This window comes from Botryllus schlosseri, chromosome 2, assembly GCF_051294905.1.
Source record: "Botryllus schlosseri isolate E-star chromosome 2, Bs_hap1, whole genome shotgun sequence".
Taxonomy (NCBI): Eukaryota; Metazoa; Chordata; class Ascidiacea; order Stolidobranchia; family Styelidae; genus Botryllus; species Botryllus schlosseri.
This window is the reverse complement of record NC_137237.1, coordinates 34,959,196-34,979,123: the sequence shown is the minus strand read 5'-3', so window position 1 is coordinate 34,979,123 and position 19,928 is coordinate 34,959,196. Positions and strand designations below refer to the sequence as shown.

The window sequence follows — 19,928 nt, the reverse complement described above, 5'->3', positions numbered from 1 at the left end:
GAATTCCAACATGACTGGCATGAAGTCGCTTGAGAATAGTGCCTTTTATGGACGACGGTATGACAATACGATCACCCTTCAGAACGATTTGATCCTGAAATGTCAACTCCTCTTTAAAACAGTAGAAATTTCGAATTGATTGGGGTACCAGCTTGGCTTCATTCGGCCACCCATGTTTTATAAAAGAGATTAACGTGTTCATGACAGAATCAGAGATTGTTGCTTGGCTGACCATGCCGAGCGTGGAGCTTGATACCGGTATATCATTCAACATGTCGATATGTGCAATCTGTTGAAAGATATCAAACACATCAGCAGTTTCTGCGTCTTTGGGTGACTTCGGAATGTACGCACGACTCAACGTATCCGCCACAAATAATTGTGATCCAGGCTTGTATATTACCTCGAAGTCATACTTTTGGAGCTGAAGTAACATGCGCTGTAACCGTTTTGGTGCATTAACCAGACTTTTCTTTGTGATCACTTCCAGAGGTTTGTGATCGCTTTCTACTGTTACAAATCTGCCATAGACATATAACTCAAATTTTTCCATGGCAAAGAGAATAGCAAGCAATTCTTTTTCGATTTGTGCATAGTTGCACTCCGTTGTTGTCAACGCCCGTGAAGCATAGGCAACAGGGTGAGAGTTTTGCAATACACAGCATCCTAGCCCCTTTGAACTGGCATCACATTGCAGTACCATAGGTGCGTTTTTGTCGAAGTATTGTAAAACTGGCGCGTTGATCAAGGTTTGTTTTATTTTCTCAAAGCATGTCCCATGTAGGATTGGATCCCATATGAACGCGTTGTCTTTTTTTAGGAGTTCGCGGATGGGAGCGGTTATATCTGAAAGCTTAGGGGCAAAACGCTGCAGAAAATTTGTCATCGCTAAATTCTCTGGACGCCCTGCTTATCCGTTGGAGGGGGCATTTTTATGATGCCTTCAATTTTGCTCGATGAGGGTTTTAGACCATCTTTTGAGATGGTATGGCCTAAGTAGGGCACTTCAGTCTGCAGATAGCGTAGTTTCGCTTTATTCAGTTTAATACCAGTTTGTTGACAGCGTTTCAACAGTTCAAAGAACTTTTTCTTATTGTCCATAGTCGCCTCTTCAACAGTATCGCCCACACCATAAATCAAGATGTCATCCGCGACGGGCGTGATTCCTTCCAGGCCGTCCAGCGCTATCTTCAGTCTTCTCATGAACTCCTCCGGTGCTGGGCTGATTCCGAAAGGCAGTCGGAGCCATCTGTGCCGACCATATGGAGTACCGAATGTAGTTAGATAACTACTAGTATCATCAAGTTCTACATGCCAAAATCCATTTTTTACATCACACAGTGTAAATACTTTGGCATTGTGCATATATGGTAACACATCATCAACTGTCGGCATTGGATAATTGTTGCGTTTTAGAGCTTTGTTCAGCGCCAGGGGATCCAGGCACAAGCGGATATCTCCAGATTGCTTTTTTACAGTGACCAGATTAGATATCCAGGGAGTATGGCAATCCACGGGAGCTATTATGTCAGCATCAACCAAACTATCAATTTTCTCCTTCACTTGTGCTTCAAGTGCCAGGGGTATTTTGCGAACAGGCATCTGTACAGGATTGATAGTGCTGTCATCAATTTCCAGATGAAGTTTACCCTCTAGCCTTCCCGTACCATTGAAAACATCCGAAAATTGTTCACATATTTGATCAAACTCCAGTGTAGCAAAATTGGCGAATTCAGGATCCTTCGCAGTAAGAGCTTGTACTGAAGGTTCCTCGATCATTATGTTTTCAAAATTGATCGTAATTAGTTTCATCCTTTGAGCATCGGCGGAACCAATGATGGAAGTGTTCGGCTTCTCAACCACTACAAATTCTAGCAAGTAGTTTTCACCATTCTTTTTATTGGTGATTTCCAACGTTGTTATTCCGAGAGGCCTTATCACTTCCTTATTATATACAACCAGTCTCATAGAAGTAGGTTTCAAGTTGAGCATTTTTGTGTCACCAGCTACATTCAAGTAATCTCGCCATGAAAGAACATTTACGGTTGCGCCACAATCAATTTGGAATTTTACATACATGTTAACCAGGTATAACAGAGCAAATATTTTCTTAACATAGGATTCCTCCGTAGCACTCACATGTTCAAACGAAAGAACTTCGTCATCCTCTTCTTCATCCGACTCAATGCGATCAGCTGATATCATCATCACAGTTGCCTGACATGCCACGGCAAAATGGTCTTTTCCGTTACAGCGTGAACAAGTTTTGCCGTTAGCCGGGCAATATCGCCGACCAAAAACATGCACCTTTCTACAAAACTTGCAGATTTTGGGGAGCTCTTCCGATTGAGGTGTACTACCATCATATCCTCGATTCATTTTAGAGCCCCTTTCAGCAGGAGGCCATTTCCTTTGCTTGTACTTATTTTGTATCGCATGAATTGCAACGTCATCTGACGTTAGAGTCATTTTTTCCATTTGCAGAGCAGTTGACTCAAACAATCTGCAGCTCGAAATACAGGAGTCCAATGTAAGTCCTGTCTCTTGTAGGAGTTTTCTTCTCAGCACAACATCGGATATGCCACACACAATTTTGTCTCTGAGAAGCTCATCCTCCAAGGTTTTAAAATCACAGGTTTTTATCAGCCTTCGCAGCTGTTCGTAGTATGTGTTGAATGATTCATTTGAAGCTTGACTACGACTGAAAAAACAGTACCTCTCGTATATAATGTTGATCTTCCCAACACAGCGCTCCTCCATTTTCTTCAATACGACTGGGTAACTCTTGGCGTCATCTTCTGATAAAGTAATGCCATCATAGACATCACACCCAGCTACTCCAAGAGCCGCTCTGAGAGCCGCAATACGAATGGAATGTTCCTCTTTATTGAGTTTTGTAGCCACTTCATAATTCTCATAATGGCGCTTCCAGTTCTTCCAGTTGGTGGCCAAATCACCAGAGACAGTTAAAGGACCCGGATGGGGTATCACATATCTGAGATCCATATAGTTAGATAAGATGATAAATCTTTATGCCGAGCTAATGACAGATTTAGAGCTCGCGAGTTCAGTTATCTTCTGACACCATGTTTCTTGCTGTACATTTATTATGGCTTCCATGTGCCATCAACCAGAGATGATATATATGATAAAGCGGTCAAGCACGAGTGATGCGGTCATGCACAGTTGGGTAAGGCATGACGTCATACCTTGCTACTTTACAGGGAAGCATCATCATAATACATACAATAACCCACGTAACATAGGTAACATTATCATAGCCGTTAATTTTGATACCAGTGATTTCGTACACCTTATTATATTACAAATTAATTTTGACGATCTCCAATCTTGCAACGAGAGATCTATAAAATCGACTTTGTTCAACGGAAGAGTTGGCGATCCAACGCGCAAGCACTCGTGTATTCGTCTTACTACATGGTTATTCGTTCAACTATACCGTTGATGCTATTGATACAATGAACAGCACAAAAGCGATATATTCAAAGTTAAACATGGGAACCATGAACAACAATGTAGGCCGATTTTCGTTGAATATTCACAACACCGATGAATCGATACATCTCTCTACCGTTGACTTCGACGATAGAATTGCCATCCCAATGCACAGCTCGAATGGTAGGCTCATCGGGCGTGAAATCCAAATCAAATAACACCAAGGTATACTTTCTCGATTTGAGGATCTGCACCGGGACATCATGCCTGTGTTTCAGCGCTATCGTGTGAGGCAAGAGAAATCTATAAACGCAAATACGTATTGCCATGATCTCTGTAGATACAATCAACTGAAATCAACGTCGATCAATAGATATGTGGTGGTGATGTTCTGTTTCGGAATGTGGCCTGGTCAGCTAGACCAAGACTTTTGACAACACATATTAATGTGTGAAATTAGGAGACAGCGCTCTCTTACGGGGGTTAACAACAGTCTTCATCGATTCATCGGTGTTGTGAATATTCAACGTAAATCGGGGTACATTGTTGTTCCTGGTTCCAATATTTAACTTTGAATATATCGCTTTTGTGCTGTTCATTGTATCGATAGCATCAACGGTATAGTTGATCGATTAACCTTGTAGAAAGACGAATACACGAGTGTTTGCGCGTTGGATCTCCAACTCTTCCGTTGAACAAAGTCGATTTTATTGATCTCTCGTTGCAAGATTGAAGATCGTCAAAACTAATATGTAGTGTAATAAGGTGTACCAAATCACTGGTATCAAAATTAACGGCTATGATAATGTTACCTATGGATCAAAACCTGCATTATTTCTCAATATTTGTACAACGACACATTGCATGTAATGTCATACGCCTCATTTACACAAATACTTCTAAAAAAACGTGAAGAAATTGATATGTTTGAAGGTATATGCATTGGTATTTTTCATGGAAGCAAACACGGGTTATGAATGAACATGTTTATTTTGAATATTGATCATTAGTTCTGGTTTATCGATTCAGAGTGAATATATTTACAAACTTTCTCATATTGGTTATCCGATTTTGAATGATTTGATCGATATGCGTTGAACAATAGCGAATAAAACATCATTTACTTGTACCTATAATCTGCATAGTGCTACCCAGAAAACTCACAAGCATACAACCCGAATTGCTAGCACGATGGTGAGCATGAATTCATCCATTTTCGAAGATCGTTACCGTTACCCAAGTATCAACCAGATAACAAAATTGTTACTTCAGACATATTGATGCTGGGAAATAAATTCAAAGCACAAATCCGAACAAGTACATAATTAACGTATCGAAACCTGTATTATTCGCCATATTTCTAAAATATTATGTCGGTGTACAACATCACATTGTTATTGCATGCTGGTAGCCGATAATTCTGATGCGATGATCCCTAGAACAAGTAAATAGCCTACGCGGTTACACAAATATACTGAAATCGATTTGGTGTATATTGTTTGTGACTGTTCGTTGGATAATTAATCTGAAACTGACAGCAATCAATGCGAAAATACCGAATTGTCCGTTGTTTATGGTTACAAGATTATGATCGCCAAACGAAAATCGTATTTTGAAATATACTTATGGAAATGCAATATGTGACTCTACAGAAGGTTAGCACAATCATGGGACTTGCTCAACGCTGTCGCTTCACACCGACTATGGTTGCCGTTAGTGCACTATCAGGAGTGAGAAAGATTTGCACGTCTCATACACAGTATTAATTTGCATCATCGCGAGGGCGCGAACACTGAACATATCACACATATGATGAAACAAGATCGTTATCCAAATGCCAATGTGTATATTACATGTTCGGTCTCGAGCAACGCAAAAGAGATGGACTTTTTCGGAAATGTCGTTGCATGACTCGTTTTTTGAAACCCCACCGAATATCACACGTAAATCGAATCGAAACCTTTCAACTCTTTATGCATTATGTCAATTCGGTTTAATTTTATTATGGGGCTCCTGGGTACGCAATACACACTAAAATCACAAACAGATCTCGATGATATTTATTTTATAATATTATCAATAATATAATAATTATTAACTATATGTACAACAAAATCAGAATATTGGTTGCAACTAGTAAATACTCTTGTTGAGTTGTGTGTTCGATGAAAATGATAGATTTCACATATGCTTCGAGGTTGGTGAAGAAAATCTAATAGTCAATATCGTGATAGCTTGTGATAAAACACAGAAAATAGACGCGTATTCTCAATTAGGTTGTGACTGTGACGCTTTAATGTATGTTTTAAGAGACTTTGACGCTCAAGAAACACTTTCACGTTATTCAACAGCTCGATTAATACAACATACTATACGATTAAGCGCGAGTGCGTAAAGGACACCGAATATCTATTTTTCAAAAGCAACTGTCTTCTGGTTGTATTGATGTGAGTACAATCATTCGATAACCATCCACTTTTCTTTAATAAAGTAGCCTTTTCTGTGTGTCAGATTTGTGAGGCATGGGTCGAATACATATCTACTGTTATCTAGGGGAAACAAGATGATTGCGATTACATTGACAGATCCGTCAACCAGTGACTATGGTTTTGTGTTACGAAACACGCCGCGATAACGTGGTAGAAAACATTTGTTTTGTCAAAAAATGTTTCAATACCGATGTGAGTGCGAAATGGAAATTTCAGGACGATATTTTCACGAATGTTACACGTCGCGCTGAACCTGAAACACCACATTTTCATGAGGAGAGCATATCATGGTTGTCGGTATTAATTTAGCCACACTAAAATCATGCTTTAAAATATTCCTCATGGAAATTTTTTACATCACGAAAACTGAATTTTGTAAAATCATGGGGTCTTTAATTGGTATAAGGTGTTTCCAACTCATCAGGTTGCGCGAGATACTTGTCGTTAGCATGAAGTATTATTGTCAGGATTTGTCAGACAGGATTTGTGTGTCTTATACAGAGTGTTTATTTGATTTTATCGGGACAGTGAACATATTATTTATATGAACAAGATAGTTGTTAATCGCGAATGAAGAAAGGGTCTGCAGAGTATAGCTCTATAACCAATCTAGAGACGGTTTTGTAGTATTTTGTTAAAGAGTATTCTCAATTACTTAGAGAGACATACATTTTTCTGTACCATGGATGCTGTGACCTAAATAACTATTTGGTATAAAAACAGTTGAGTGTGACAATTAGTATCCGCCACAGTTGAATGTTTAACCACCCCGAAATGAACGATTCTTCTAAACATAGATTTTTCAAAATTCTTCGTATCGTAAAAAAGGTGATTGTTACAAATTCGAAACAAATGTACTTCTATTGACGATAGAAATTAGGAACAACGCAATACTTCGGAATTGACTGTTTGTCGTATGGTATGTTCACCAATCACTAAACGAAAACGGTAGCGAATTGTGATTACAGCTCAGTTAGTTGAACGACACAGTTACAGATTCGTAGGTTTGATGTAATCTTAATTCACCGACGAAAGCTTGATGTGATAAACCTCGATCAACATTCGAATGGGGCAATTTTCAAAATATATGTCACAAATAAAATATTGAATGAAGACTGACGCAATCGTTTCATATTTCAAGCGTGTGAAAATTATTTTCTGTTACACCAAATTGTTTTCTGCGACACTAATATAATTTGTATCTAGAAAAACTATCCATACGACGGAGCCGATGTTGGAAAATGCCCATAATGCGACGAGTGACTAAAATACACCTTGAGTTTGTTGAGGTCCGATTATTCTCATGTCACGAAACAACAACCAATGTATTATACAGTGTGTGTAATTTTTTTGAAATGATTACGAAATAAATAATAGTAATAATCACGTCGGTTGTTACTATCGATGCTTTAGCTTTAATCTACTAAGTGATATATTCAAATATGTGCGCTATGTTGACAGCTCAGTGATACTTCCGGGGTCTTGTACTGCTAAGTCAGGACTGATGTTGTCTACAATTCAACCACATACAAGTAAGATCTTTTAGTGATTAAGTGTTGTGGTGAAAATTACTTTACCAAAATGGAAATGGAGAAAGTTATATCAATAGTACTAATGAACAAACACATTTACCATATTTCTACGTAGGTTGTGTTTCTGATTTCTTTGATAGTACGTGTTCTACAAATAACTCAAGTCTATCCAACTAAGATAACGGTAACAAACATTTTCGAAATTTATTTTGCGATGATCAAAGTGTTTCTGAAATGGTGCGAACGGATTAAGCTATAATCAAGCGGCGGTATGTCAATTCGCATAGTGTGATATCTAGGGCTGGGCACAATGATTCGAGTACTCGAATCTGAATCGAGTATTAATTTGAATGATTCGAGTCGAGTAGTAAAAGACGATTTTTTCGAGTAATGAAATTATACGCTCCTCGCCACTGAAAGTTAATTTATCAACGAGAATTCTAGTTTCGATTATAATTTTCACTGTTGAAGCCTTGAAACCTTGATTGGCGGTATTGTAACTTACAAAACATAGTACAAACCTACGAAGGTTTCTGGACGTAGCGCATTTACGAAGTCATGATAATCCCACAACATTTCCACCAAGTAGAATGAAATTGGTATGGTCGATTAAATACCAAAGTATCTTTTACGAGATGGATAAACTGCATTATATTCTTTGTATTGGCAAAAACGGTGCATATTTGAACTTTGACGTAATACATTCTGTTATGACGTCATAATTGGTGATACTCGATTACTCGACTCGACTCGAAGCATATTACGTGATTCAGACTCGAATCACTCAGGTATTCGATTTTGCCCAGCCCTGGTGATATCTTGAAACCCGGAAATGCACGTAAGTGTTTCAATTCTCACCACACATTCTAATAATAAAATATTGAACCGATTGTTAAATGTATCAATAACGACTTGCCAACGAAAATTATTAAAATATATTTCGCGTTGGTCTGTAAATTCAACATTAACGATATTGTTGCTTTACATTTGACCATGGCGATTACAACTGACCGATTTGTAAAATCTTAGCTGGTAAGCACATTATCGCATTCTGTAATACAGACAGAGGTGAGTAATAGAATTATTCCTAATCAAGAATATTTCCTTACGAAATTTGAACACATACGTAATTTTACATTGACAACTCTAGCGAGTTTATTACGCTGCGGTGTACTTGGAAACATCGATACACGATTGTGTTAGGTAGATTCACAAATGGAAATAGTAATAACACAGTTTTCGAAAATTTTGCTGTGCGACTTTTTCGTAACTTCGTTGCAACGCATTCGTGATGAATTGTCGAATGTGATTTAAGACCACAAGTCGAATATGAATGAATTGCGTTATTCAGATAAAAAATACTTTGCCTCGGTCTCGCAGAAATGTAATTTTGTATGAATGACATAGACAACAACAAATCTATTTCTACAATTTGAAATGATACTTAAAACAAAAGGATCTAATGACTAGTATTTTAATATTGACAAATGCGTTGATTAGCATGACCAGTTTACAAAATGATACTTTAAACAAAAGGACTGACGACTTTTATTTTAATATTGACAAATGCATTGATTAGCATGACCAGTTTACAAAATGATAGTTTAAACAAAAGGGTCTGACGACTTGTATTTTAATATTGACAAATGCATTGATTAGTATGACCAGTTTACAAAATCACGATAATGTTTTTGTTGTATGTGTTTTATCATCAAACAAATGTGTGATTTGATTCAAGTCTTACGATTAGGCGTTATTTTTCGCGGTTGGAATAAAACGAAAGTTCGTTGAAATAGCATACTTACGAATTCAATAATATTCTCTATCGACGAATGCGAATAATTCAACAGCTACAAGCAGAATTTAAAAATTGCTGCTGTTTTGTTGCTAACTCAAGTCAGGTTTGCGTTGATTTCAAGAATGATCATGACGAGTTAGCCGGATAAATCAGGTAATGTGGTAATAACTATACCCGTAAGAGTTGCTGACATTCCGATATTTTTTACACTGTAATATACCTATTCATAGGGTTACCATATTTTTGTATCACAAATTCCGGACGCTCTTCGCCGCCCACTAGCGGATTTCAAAATGAGGTGTGAGCACATTGTCGATCAATATGACTCACACCAGCAACGCTTTTTCTATCGACTAGAGGTGGTCACGATCGGGTTCAGGAGTATGTGGTTGTATATTGTAAATTGGAACCAGGGCCGAAGTCACATTTTTTCAGCTCGCTCCCGCCGAAATAAACACTGACCTTGGGCCTCCCGTAGGGTATTCGATGCAACTTCTGGGGTCTTACTATATGTATCTGGTCGTTAAATGATTTGAATGTCACTAATATTGGTTCTTCCATATATTACTGTATAATTTTGATTCTTCTCCGCCCACATGATCAGAGTTAGCGGTCGAGCTGGTGGATGATGATGACTTCAAAAATGCAAGGAGCATAATTGTACGATGTACGTACATCGTTAAGTCATAGGCTTACCATATTTTGGAAATCTAAAAGGGGGACACTTTTTCAGAAATCCTAGGCTTGCAAAACCGGAGAAGAATTCTCAAAAACCGGTGAATTTATCCCACTTTCTGATCGGTTGACTAAGTAAAAAAAAGGTCTTCTTTCCGCTCAGAGCTCAAATCACTGTTTTTCACTCCGAAATACCCGTCGGCCTTAAAAAGCGGGACGTTTGGCTGACTGGTCGGGACGCCGGGACAAGACGTTAAAAAGCGGGACTGTCCCGCTTAAAACGGGACGTATGGCAAGCCTACCTATTCACTTGCGATAAATTAATTCTCTTCTGCGATTGACCGGGTAATCAAATCTTGTGTACTCGAAACATAATATGTTTATGTCAAGTCAAGAATAATATTATCCTGATGACAAGGCGGTAAATTAACATATTCGGATACAATTCAGCCTGGGCGCCTCACGCTGACCCCATTGCAGTAGCAGTGTTTCCAAAGCCCAGAATGAAGGTGAGCCGAGCCTAAAGTCGGCAGCAAAGTAGGGGAGATGTGGTACCGATGGATAAAAAATCGGAAAATGATCGCTGACCCTGAAATGTTCAGCCGAAAACAGCAGATCTTTTGCTGGCTCAGCACTTTGATACAAGCTCTACCTATCGCGCACATATACATGAATATCCGTCTTCTCAAAAAATATTAATGGACGTTCAAAATTTGCTGCTCGAACGTGTCATCGGTCCCCACCCGGTGGGTCCAATGACATACGACCCGGGGACCTATGACACATATACCCAAAAAAACTCAAATGTGACTACTTTTCTTTCTCAGTAATATAATCTAAGCTACAGCAAGCCAAAGAAGAATGTTTGGTCGCAACTGTCAAAAAATAGAATAAATATAAACTCAAATGTTGTCATAAAATCACGTTTCGATTTACGCTCGGACTTATAAATTTGAGGGTACATACATATTGCCTGAAAATCGACAGTGTGACTTCCAAATACCTCGCTATAGCGATAAAATATCATATGCAATTATTACATAAAGATTTTTTGTACGTAGGCATGTTTCATTTGTTTCGTGATTAGTATGCTTGATAATTTTGCTTGATTTGGCTATTGTATCATCGGTCCCCAGCCTACGAATTTTATACATAAATCGAAAAAAAGTCAACTCAAGGAAAGTACTGAAAAAAATAATAGGTGCCATTATATAGCCTGATACAAGCCCTACACTTCACAATAAAAATGATTGCTCGTTTGTTCGTGTTGAAGGTTACAAAGAAAAATGTATATGTCGATCTAAATTTAGTTTACACCCCCTAAAACAAAAATCACCTGTGAGAGACCCCATTGCTCGCGCACGTCAAATTTTTTTGTACGTGAGGAAAGATTTTGCCAGCATGCAATTGTAGACAAGTTCACGGAGTGCAATCATGGAATTATCGTAGAGAATTTTCAAAGTATTTTCGGTCCCAGTGATCCATCGGTACCACATCTCCCCCTACATGATACGGGCGCATGAAAAACGAGCGTGACCGATGATGAAAGAGAGCGAGACTGGAAGTCGTCCGAAACATTACAAAGACAAAGGAATGAAATTACTGCAATTAATGTCGTGGTGCAAATGACCGTATAGCCCAGGGGTTCTCAACCTGGGGGGGGCGCGGTAGGCTCTCAGGGGGGGTGGGCGGGATCTTTTCGTCAATTTTGTCAATGTCTGTATAAATTGTGACTAAACATGTGTTTCACAACGATTTTCAAGATACGATTATTGACGATTAAACTTAATTCGTATTCTAGAAAGCTTGCCAAAGTCAAACTCCAGCAGTCGCGCTCAACGGAGTATAGGCTGACTTCAACTTCATTTGAGCAAATTTTTGATATTCTTTGAAGATTTAGTGAAATTCCTACGTGCAAGTCATTCATTACTTTATAGCTTTGGCAGTAGCCTAAATCTCTGTGCGCTAGGTAGCTGTTGTTGATAGCTGGCGAACTGCACTGCCTAAAACAGAGTTAGATGCAATATAGATTGCCCGGTTTCGCCCTCAATCTGGCTATAAATCAACACAATTTAATTCATTTCCAAACCTGATAAAATTTAGCATTGCAGGACAGAACGACGCCGTGCTCTTTGTAGTCACTACCAGCATCAGGATTATTCTCAGTGCAGCCTACCTTGAAATTAATTGATGTCCTTTTCAATGTTTTTTTTGTTATTTTCAAACAAGTTTGGGGAGGTTTGTCAGCAATGTAAAAGACTAAACAACTGGAATGCGGTTTCAAAACTGGCGTAAGATATACCTTATGTATACTATTAGATCAGGGGTGGGCAGCCCGTACGGCCGTAGAAGGGAATTTGTGCGACCGCCGAAGCCTAATTCAATTGGTATGTGTTGGCAGCCGTAGACATGCAATTTGCAATTACGAATTCACTCTCGATTTTGAGATTGAAATTTTCTCCTCGCTCCGCTCAATTCAACAAGACTTCATTTTTCGATTTTAATGCAGTAGCGCCCTTTTAATTGGAGCAGGAATGGGAATCCTCAAGAAATAACAATTCATTCGCGGCTTCGAAAAATTTTCGCGCCTGGCGCGACAATATGCACTCCCAGCAACTATTCATAACATTGCCACTCGCGATTTCGGTGCGTACAATGGGCCGTTGTGAAAAGTAGAATAGTCCGGAGTTCACCGGGAATGGATATGGACAGTTTACCATAGGTAGCCTATTTTGCGTCCAGATCGCTCATTGCGGCTATGCCCTGGAATGCGGCCTTAGGCTACATAAGTAACTGAAATGCGGCCATGATTAGCAGGAAGGTTGCCCACCTCGATATTAGATAATATGCTCTTCTTGACATGACGATAAATGTAAGGGGGGTCAGGGGGGCACGCGATCTTTTTGACCATCGCCAAGGGAGGCACGTGTCAAAAAAGGTTGAGAACCGCTGGTATAGGCGATAAGCGCCACTTTGTCTGTGTGAATAAAATAAATAAATAAACTTGGGTTGTCCAGTGAGTGAGAGATCGCTATGTCTGAACCATTATCCTGTGAGCGACCGTAGGATTTTACAATTATTTCACACCTTTTTTGAATAAGCGTAAACTTCGCAAAGGATTAGGGTTAGAGCAGAAATAAGTGATATTTTGGTGTCGCTGCTGAATACTGAATACTGAATACTGCTGAATGTTATAGCACTGACCGGACTAGTGTAATACTCGATACCATATTACGATAAGTTCAGTATACTGTAGCGACACAAAACATCCAACCAGCTGTTTTCACGGGAAACAATTCAGTATGTGAGCGGACAGGATACCAGAGTCATTTGTCGCAAGGCATATAGGTCGAGCGCGATCGAACATCTGTTTCAAAATCCGCTTGCGATGAAATGCACAACGCGCCGCGTTTCTGAATTTCCTGTGTTGGCTTATTTATTATAGCCTATTTTGCGAAACGATATAGGACGCTTTTAGCGTATCACACAGGTCAAAATGCAGCTTTTCTGATTTCCGATAGGCCGATTTTAGACCACCAGGCAGCTCACAATGCAGCGTTTGTGACTTCCGAAATGCAGCTTTTCTGATTTCCGGTGTCTTTGTTTATTTATTATATTAGCATATCATCACCAGGTACTTAAACTACTTACATGTCCTTGGGGGTCACTGGCCTGTTCCTACGGCGGGTACGTCCAGGTGCGATATATCCAGATTGTTTGGAAGGCTTCCACAGCGGTGATGTGTCAGTTTAGAAGTTAGGTTAAGTTAAAGTAATTATTCAATTAATAATTAATTTAGTAATACGACCAAATGTTATTAATATTATTATTGAATGTTAAAGTACTGGAGCGCCAACTCCAGATCCCCCTGCTTTTGCTTCATTGAATACCTGAGTGGAAACGATCATATGAGTCAGTAAAAACTTAGTGATATCCGTTGCAGCTGAGCTTTCATTTAAAACAGAAGGTGTTATTCTATACAAAAAAATTATTTTGCCACTGTTGCATTATTATACAATTGAATAATCAAAATAATAAATACTCCTTATCCAATTTCATATTTCAAATCACTTTACGAACGTTCCACTGCAAAAGGCCACCGATATTTGTACCTTATTGGGTTGCATCTAAAACACTGTTCGTATTTGATTGATCCACTTGATACATTTGGTGACGCTCAAACTGTTAGATTTCACCTCAGCATTGTGGCATAATGTGGCCCGAGTCGTCGCCTTGTATCGTGTATATTAATTTATCAATTTATCAATTTATGGAAATATAGGAATGATATTAGCGCCAAGACGTCACGTTCGCGTTCACATAAAACCTTTCAAAAAGATTCGTGTCCGCACGAACCAGAATTTCTCAGGGGTTCACACCATCCCAGCTATTTATTTATTTATTTATTAAATCAATGTGGTTATCTACGGTGGACCCTTTGTGCTAGTCAAAGTTAGCCTATAGTCCTGGTTGGTATGACATAACAGTTGTGCGATGCATTAATCAGCAATATTATGATTAATTTATATTGAATGGAAGGATCATATATCATTTTGCACCATAGCACCGACATCGAATTTTCATATTATCAGGCATGTCTATCAAGTATTATTTATAATAGCTTTTCGTCGAAATATATTTTGTAACCATCATATCTGTATAAGCATACTCGTAGCTATTCGAGCTCGAAATATACTTCGTGCCGTTAAATAAATTATGCGATTTTCGTGAACACTGACTGCTTATCATTGGAGTATAATACTCACTTGCTTTATTTAAATCACACAAAGAGTAAGTTCCTGCAAAATTCTCCAAACTGATGATTTATGATACCAATCCGTATGCAATATATTCGTAATATAGTATTTAATTAATCGCGTTGATGCTGTATTGTATCCCAGCTGATTTCTGCTTGGATTGCTTAGAGAGCAGAAAGTAACTGTTGCATAACCGAACATGAACAAAATCGCTTATTAGAATGCATGGGTATTCATCTGTACAGATGCATTTACTATATCTGGTAAGGAAGTGTTCTCGCGTCTCGGGTACACATGGTCAACAGGTATGTATCTAGCGGGCCAATTTAAATCTCTAATGGACTAGGTCAAGGGTGGCCAACCTGCGGCCGTAGAAGGAAATTTGTGCGGCCGTGGACACGAAATTAAATTAGTATGCGTTGGCGGCCGTCGGCGACATGAAAATTGAATTCAAGATTTGACTGCCACATTTTTAAAAGATTTCGATCAACCTTGTAATTTTCTTCGCCTTGCGCACGATTCAATGGTACTTCATTGTCCGATTTTGATGTAGTAGTGCATTTTCAATCTGAGCACCGTAGTACAGATGTGAACAGCAGAGAAAAATGATGCACCCCATATAGAAATACCAACTTGGAATGGTGTCTTCATCACGAAATAAATTGGTTTCGGGAGCGTTCAGGCGATTTCATTATCTTTCCACTATACCGACTATACTGATGGGGGTCAAGAAATAACAGCATGCAACAAAGTAACTCATTACAATTGACCACCCGAAGATACATCATCATTTATAACTTGCCCCAAATTTTCGAAAACACGCCCGCCATCAACTCTATCGGGAAATCTGATCATATGGGCTGAGAAACGATAAATGTTTGATAGGAATATGTCAAACTACTAATATTAATGACGAAATTCACTCGTGAATCTGAAACATTTTCGCGCTTCGCGCGACCATTACGAATCCGAGAATCTATTCATAACATAACCACTCGTGATTTCGGTGCGTATAATAATGCGAAATGAATAAATAGATTAGTCTAGAGCAGTGATTCCCAACGTGGGCGATTTGGCGGCCTAGGGGGGGCGAAAATGGACAAAGAGGGCAAAAATGATGACTACAGATTGTATACCGATTTTTCGGTTCACAAAATCTGGGGGGCGATGATCGGAGTTGAGCTTGAAAAGGGGGCGATGACTCGAAAAAGGTTGGGAACCACTGGTCTAGAGCTCACTGAAAATGGACATGAACAGTTTAAAATGGGTATTTGGCGTCAAGTTTGTTCATTACAAGGTATGCCCTGGAAAACGGCCGTAGGCTGCATGACTATTCGTAATGCGGCCGTGAATAGCAAAAAGGTTGGCTAACCCTGGACTAGGTTTACCATACGTCCTTGTTTTCTAGTCAACCGACCACAAAGTCTGCTAAAATGTGCCATTATTTTCAGGATTTTATTCGAGTAATATAAGTCTGAAAATTTCGAAAAAGTGTCCTCTTTTCAGATTCCCAAAATATGGTAACCCTATATTATAAAAGTGTAATTTATAACTGAAAACAAAGGAAAGGAACAACGAAAATGGGAGCACAAATTGTATTACTGCATTAAACTAAAGAAAGAGAAGTTGGAACGCTTCCAGGCTACGCCCCATCGCGTTTTGGCATCAGAATACAGTCATCACGTGTGGAGTAATTGATTTCATAATCGACCATCAATGAACAGAAACGGTGCGATGAAATAGCTGAAATAATACTTAACAATACCAACGCCAAGGTGCTTACCTTTTGTGTGATGTCACACGTCGGCACCTCTACCCGCGTACTCCATTCTCACGCAACGCGCGTGTGACGTCATACGCAAGCCGGGCCTGTCGTGCCGATTATTTCAAATCGTGATCAGCACACTCAAAGTGACAGAAATGCTTGCCCCAATAAGAACCGTGTGTGTTTGCATTCCATTGGCTTGTATTTTACAGAGTTCGCAATTTCAAAATAGACTTGAATTCGAGAAAACTCAATGTGGATGAGAAACAAATTCTTTCCACCATCTCCCCACACGAATTCGTCCTCTTTTGCTAAGGTGCTGTTGTTCAGCGTGCATAATGGGCTGGCAATCGGTCACCTCCGAAGGTGCAATACCGATCCGGCTAAAATATATTGCTGTAATGGGCTGATGATAGTGTAGCAACAATGTGCGGGGTCAAAGCTATTGGCATTCTTCTGTTCTGTACAAAATTAAAATAATTTGCTCGCACCAAATGACAAAATGTACCTGGGCCATGCTTAAAGTCAGGGCGTATGAAGCTTCAATCATCGGCAAGTTTCTAAGTGACCATTAAAGGTTGATACAACAAAGGTCGATCAACATGAGAGAAGCTGGTATAAGCACGGAAATTACCGAACCCTAAGATTCATATCACCACGTCTGTATGGCCGTTCCGACGGATGATCATCTTAGAATTGGTATGGCAAGGTAGGATCTGTTCTGGTATTGAACGTCTGGCTTTTACAAGATTCATTTGCAGTAGATAAATATTTATACCAACACATGAACAAAGATATTGAGCATTGACAAGAGAATATATTTCTCAACCCTACTAGCGGTGAGGTAGATTGTTAGATTTGCCCCTAGTTACATTTGTCCCCGGTATGCCCTAAATGTACATGTGTTTGAGACTTATAACATGAAATTATATTTCTTTATCATACCTTCAAGAATTATTCAGTTTAGTGTTCGGTCAACGATTACATATACAAATTATTTGTTATTTCTTTTGATAAATGCGTGTTGAAAGAACTGGGTGCAGTATTCCACCTATATATTTTAAAATAAAATTCGTTGTGAGTATTCATTATTCATCATTCATCATTCATCATATTCATTAGGTCTCTATAACAGGTTTGCTTGCGGGCTGCACTAGTCAACTGATTTCACAATGATACCTTCAAATCCATATCTTTGTTTTCACTGGAATGCTTTCTTCAAGCTTGTATGTAATAGTAGTATATGTTATATTACGAAAGATAGGTGCTCAATCCTAGCAAGAAATTTATTCGGAACAACGGAACAAACAAAGTACTTGCCAAAAATCAAACTTTATACAGCATTGAGACCACACAATTATATCCTTTGTAGAGGCATTATATTTCGCATGTAACAGACACGCAACAAGAAGGGTATCGCATTTGAGTTTTTGCCTCTGTGAGGAGCTATTGCTTGGTCCATTGTCTCGGTAAAGCAGGGGTCGGGAACCTTTCTCGACCGAAGAGCCACATTCAGCCAATATTTTCAACTGTAACTCCCAAAGAGTCAATCAACTGTTACGTCTCAATTAAAATCAGTGACGTATCGGTAGCTCATATATGTGGGATCCGTAATGTTCGACATTTTTGTGATCACATTTGTAGGAGGAGCCAAATACGGTCACTGAGCAGTACATATACCAACTGCAGGGTGTGATACGTATGTGACGTGGGGATAGGGGAGGCAAGTGAGGCAGTGCCCCAGATGTCGTCAGGGACGAGTGAAGGAAAATTGTGAAACCTTCAATGATATTGATATTTTCTATCGATGTTTATGAATGATTAGATTTTGGAGATTTTTATTCTGAAAATCACTAAATTTTCATATTTATTGTTTGAAAATAGAGCGCGAGAGAAAGGAGAGGTAAAGGCACAGATGAGGCACAGATGGGACAAGTCTCGCCACTGATAGCGCCACTCATCGTAAATAACTTTGCATTTATAATCACTGATATTAATGAAATGTAATTGTCGCGGTGATTCCGAAAATCCAAGTATTGATCGACGTCCAAAGTATTCGGCGTAGCGTAACGTTGCGCTGCACACCCACAGTTTTACGGCGATGCTAGAAAGCTACTTACCAATAGAGAACATGTATAGCTATGACGTTGTTATAATTCGAATTTGTAACTGTGAATGTCACTCCCAAGCCAGTTTATTTCTCGCCGTAAATTAGAACTGTCTTGAGCTCTCAAAGAAATGTTTATGCTGCCACGAGAATAACCATTCTGGCCGCCATGAAAAAGTACGAACAAGTTGCTGCAATATTAATAAATTGAGTACAAAATTTAAATTTTCTCTTATACCCAAAAGAGCCATATATGAACTGACAGTGGAATATAAGCTTACTCCTCAACGGTCTATGCCAGACTGGACAATGTATTCGGCGTCTGAGCATTGCGACGATGATATTGAGCGGAGTGTAAACGGGTTTCTATACTTGCTACCGATTACCCCTTTACCAAATTATAAAGCAGTAGCCAACACCCAAATAGCAATGACTTTGTTTTAATGATGCAATAAAGATATGAAGTCAAGATTGACCCCGTACATTCGCTAGATTTTTTTTACATCAGGCAACGATATAAGTTCCATTGTTTGAGTGAATAAGCATCATTCGCTGACTACATGTGGTGTATCTCCCTATATATTGATGTTGTGCGATTGCGGGTCAAGCTCACAGCAGAGATTCACTAAATATTCACGAACGGAAAGCTGGATATTTCGAGCAAACTTTAGTATAACTAAGCAAAAAAGATTTATGAGATTGCCAAAGTGTATGCTTGTTTAGTGTTGATTGTTCTATGCTGCCAGCGCCATGCAGAGAGTGGCCCGCAGTTCAAATGCAATAAACTTCAGCGAAAAAGGTTATGATGAAATGAAAATCTTAATATATGAAAAAGGTTCACAGTGCAGAGCCTACCAAGGTTCGTTTGTAAACGTGAACCTCTAAACTTCTGAGGTTCACACATAGAACACGAACATGAACCTCACGTTCACACCATTCCTAGTTCTTATCTCTAGGAATATGTTTCTATTTAGATTAAGTAGAACATCGTCTGGCAGTTAGGAAAACAGGGTCACGGAGTAAGAGTATATCTATTTCTATATTTCATATCCTATCTATATAGATGTCGCCATCGTCCAGCAACGTTGTGAGTCAAACGAAGGAACGGCACATAGCTTATACCCAAGCGACCCCAAACGCATGCCGAAGGGTACAGCATAAAATGCTAACTTTTATAGATGCCAGTTCGTATGTCATGCGTCACGAAATCTGAATTAACTTTCTCACGCATGGTTATGTTCGCATGCTATCAAGATCGTTCGAAGCAATTAGAAGTCGACTGTGATAACTTTGACCTAATAATGATTTAAATGGTACTGTGTATCAATGTGTATATAGAGTTAATTGTC

General features: G+C 39.0%; 3 protein-coding genes across 3 annotated transcripts in view; all 3 read right to left on the bottom strand.

Annotated features, from left to right (window-relative positions):
* The window catches only part of LOC145458756 (rhodopsin-like), a 321,540-nt gene that overhangs the window by 230,767 nt on the left and 70,845 nt on the right, over positions 1–19,928 (bottom strand). The window lies entirely within an intron of this gene.
* The window catches only part of LOC145458423 (uncharacterized), a 98,825-nt gene that overhangs the window by 59,532 nt on the left and 19,365 nt on the right, over positions 1–19,928 (bottom strand). The gene's annotated exons all lie outside the window — the stretch shown is intronic.
* LOC145434505 (uncharacterized) lies at positions 741–3,273 on the bottom strand. The gene is made up of 2 exons (XM_080311860.1): positions 2,140–3,273; positions 741–1,249 (listed from the first exon to the last, which is right to left on the bottom strand). The coding sequence occupies exons 1-2, from the start codon at positions 3,004–3,006 to the stop codon at positions 1,145–1,147; spliced, it is 972 nt and encodes a 323-aa protein (XP_080167986.1). The 5' UTR covers positions 3,007–3,273; the 3' UTR covers positions 741–1,144.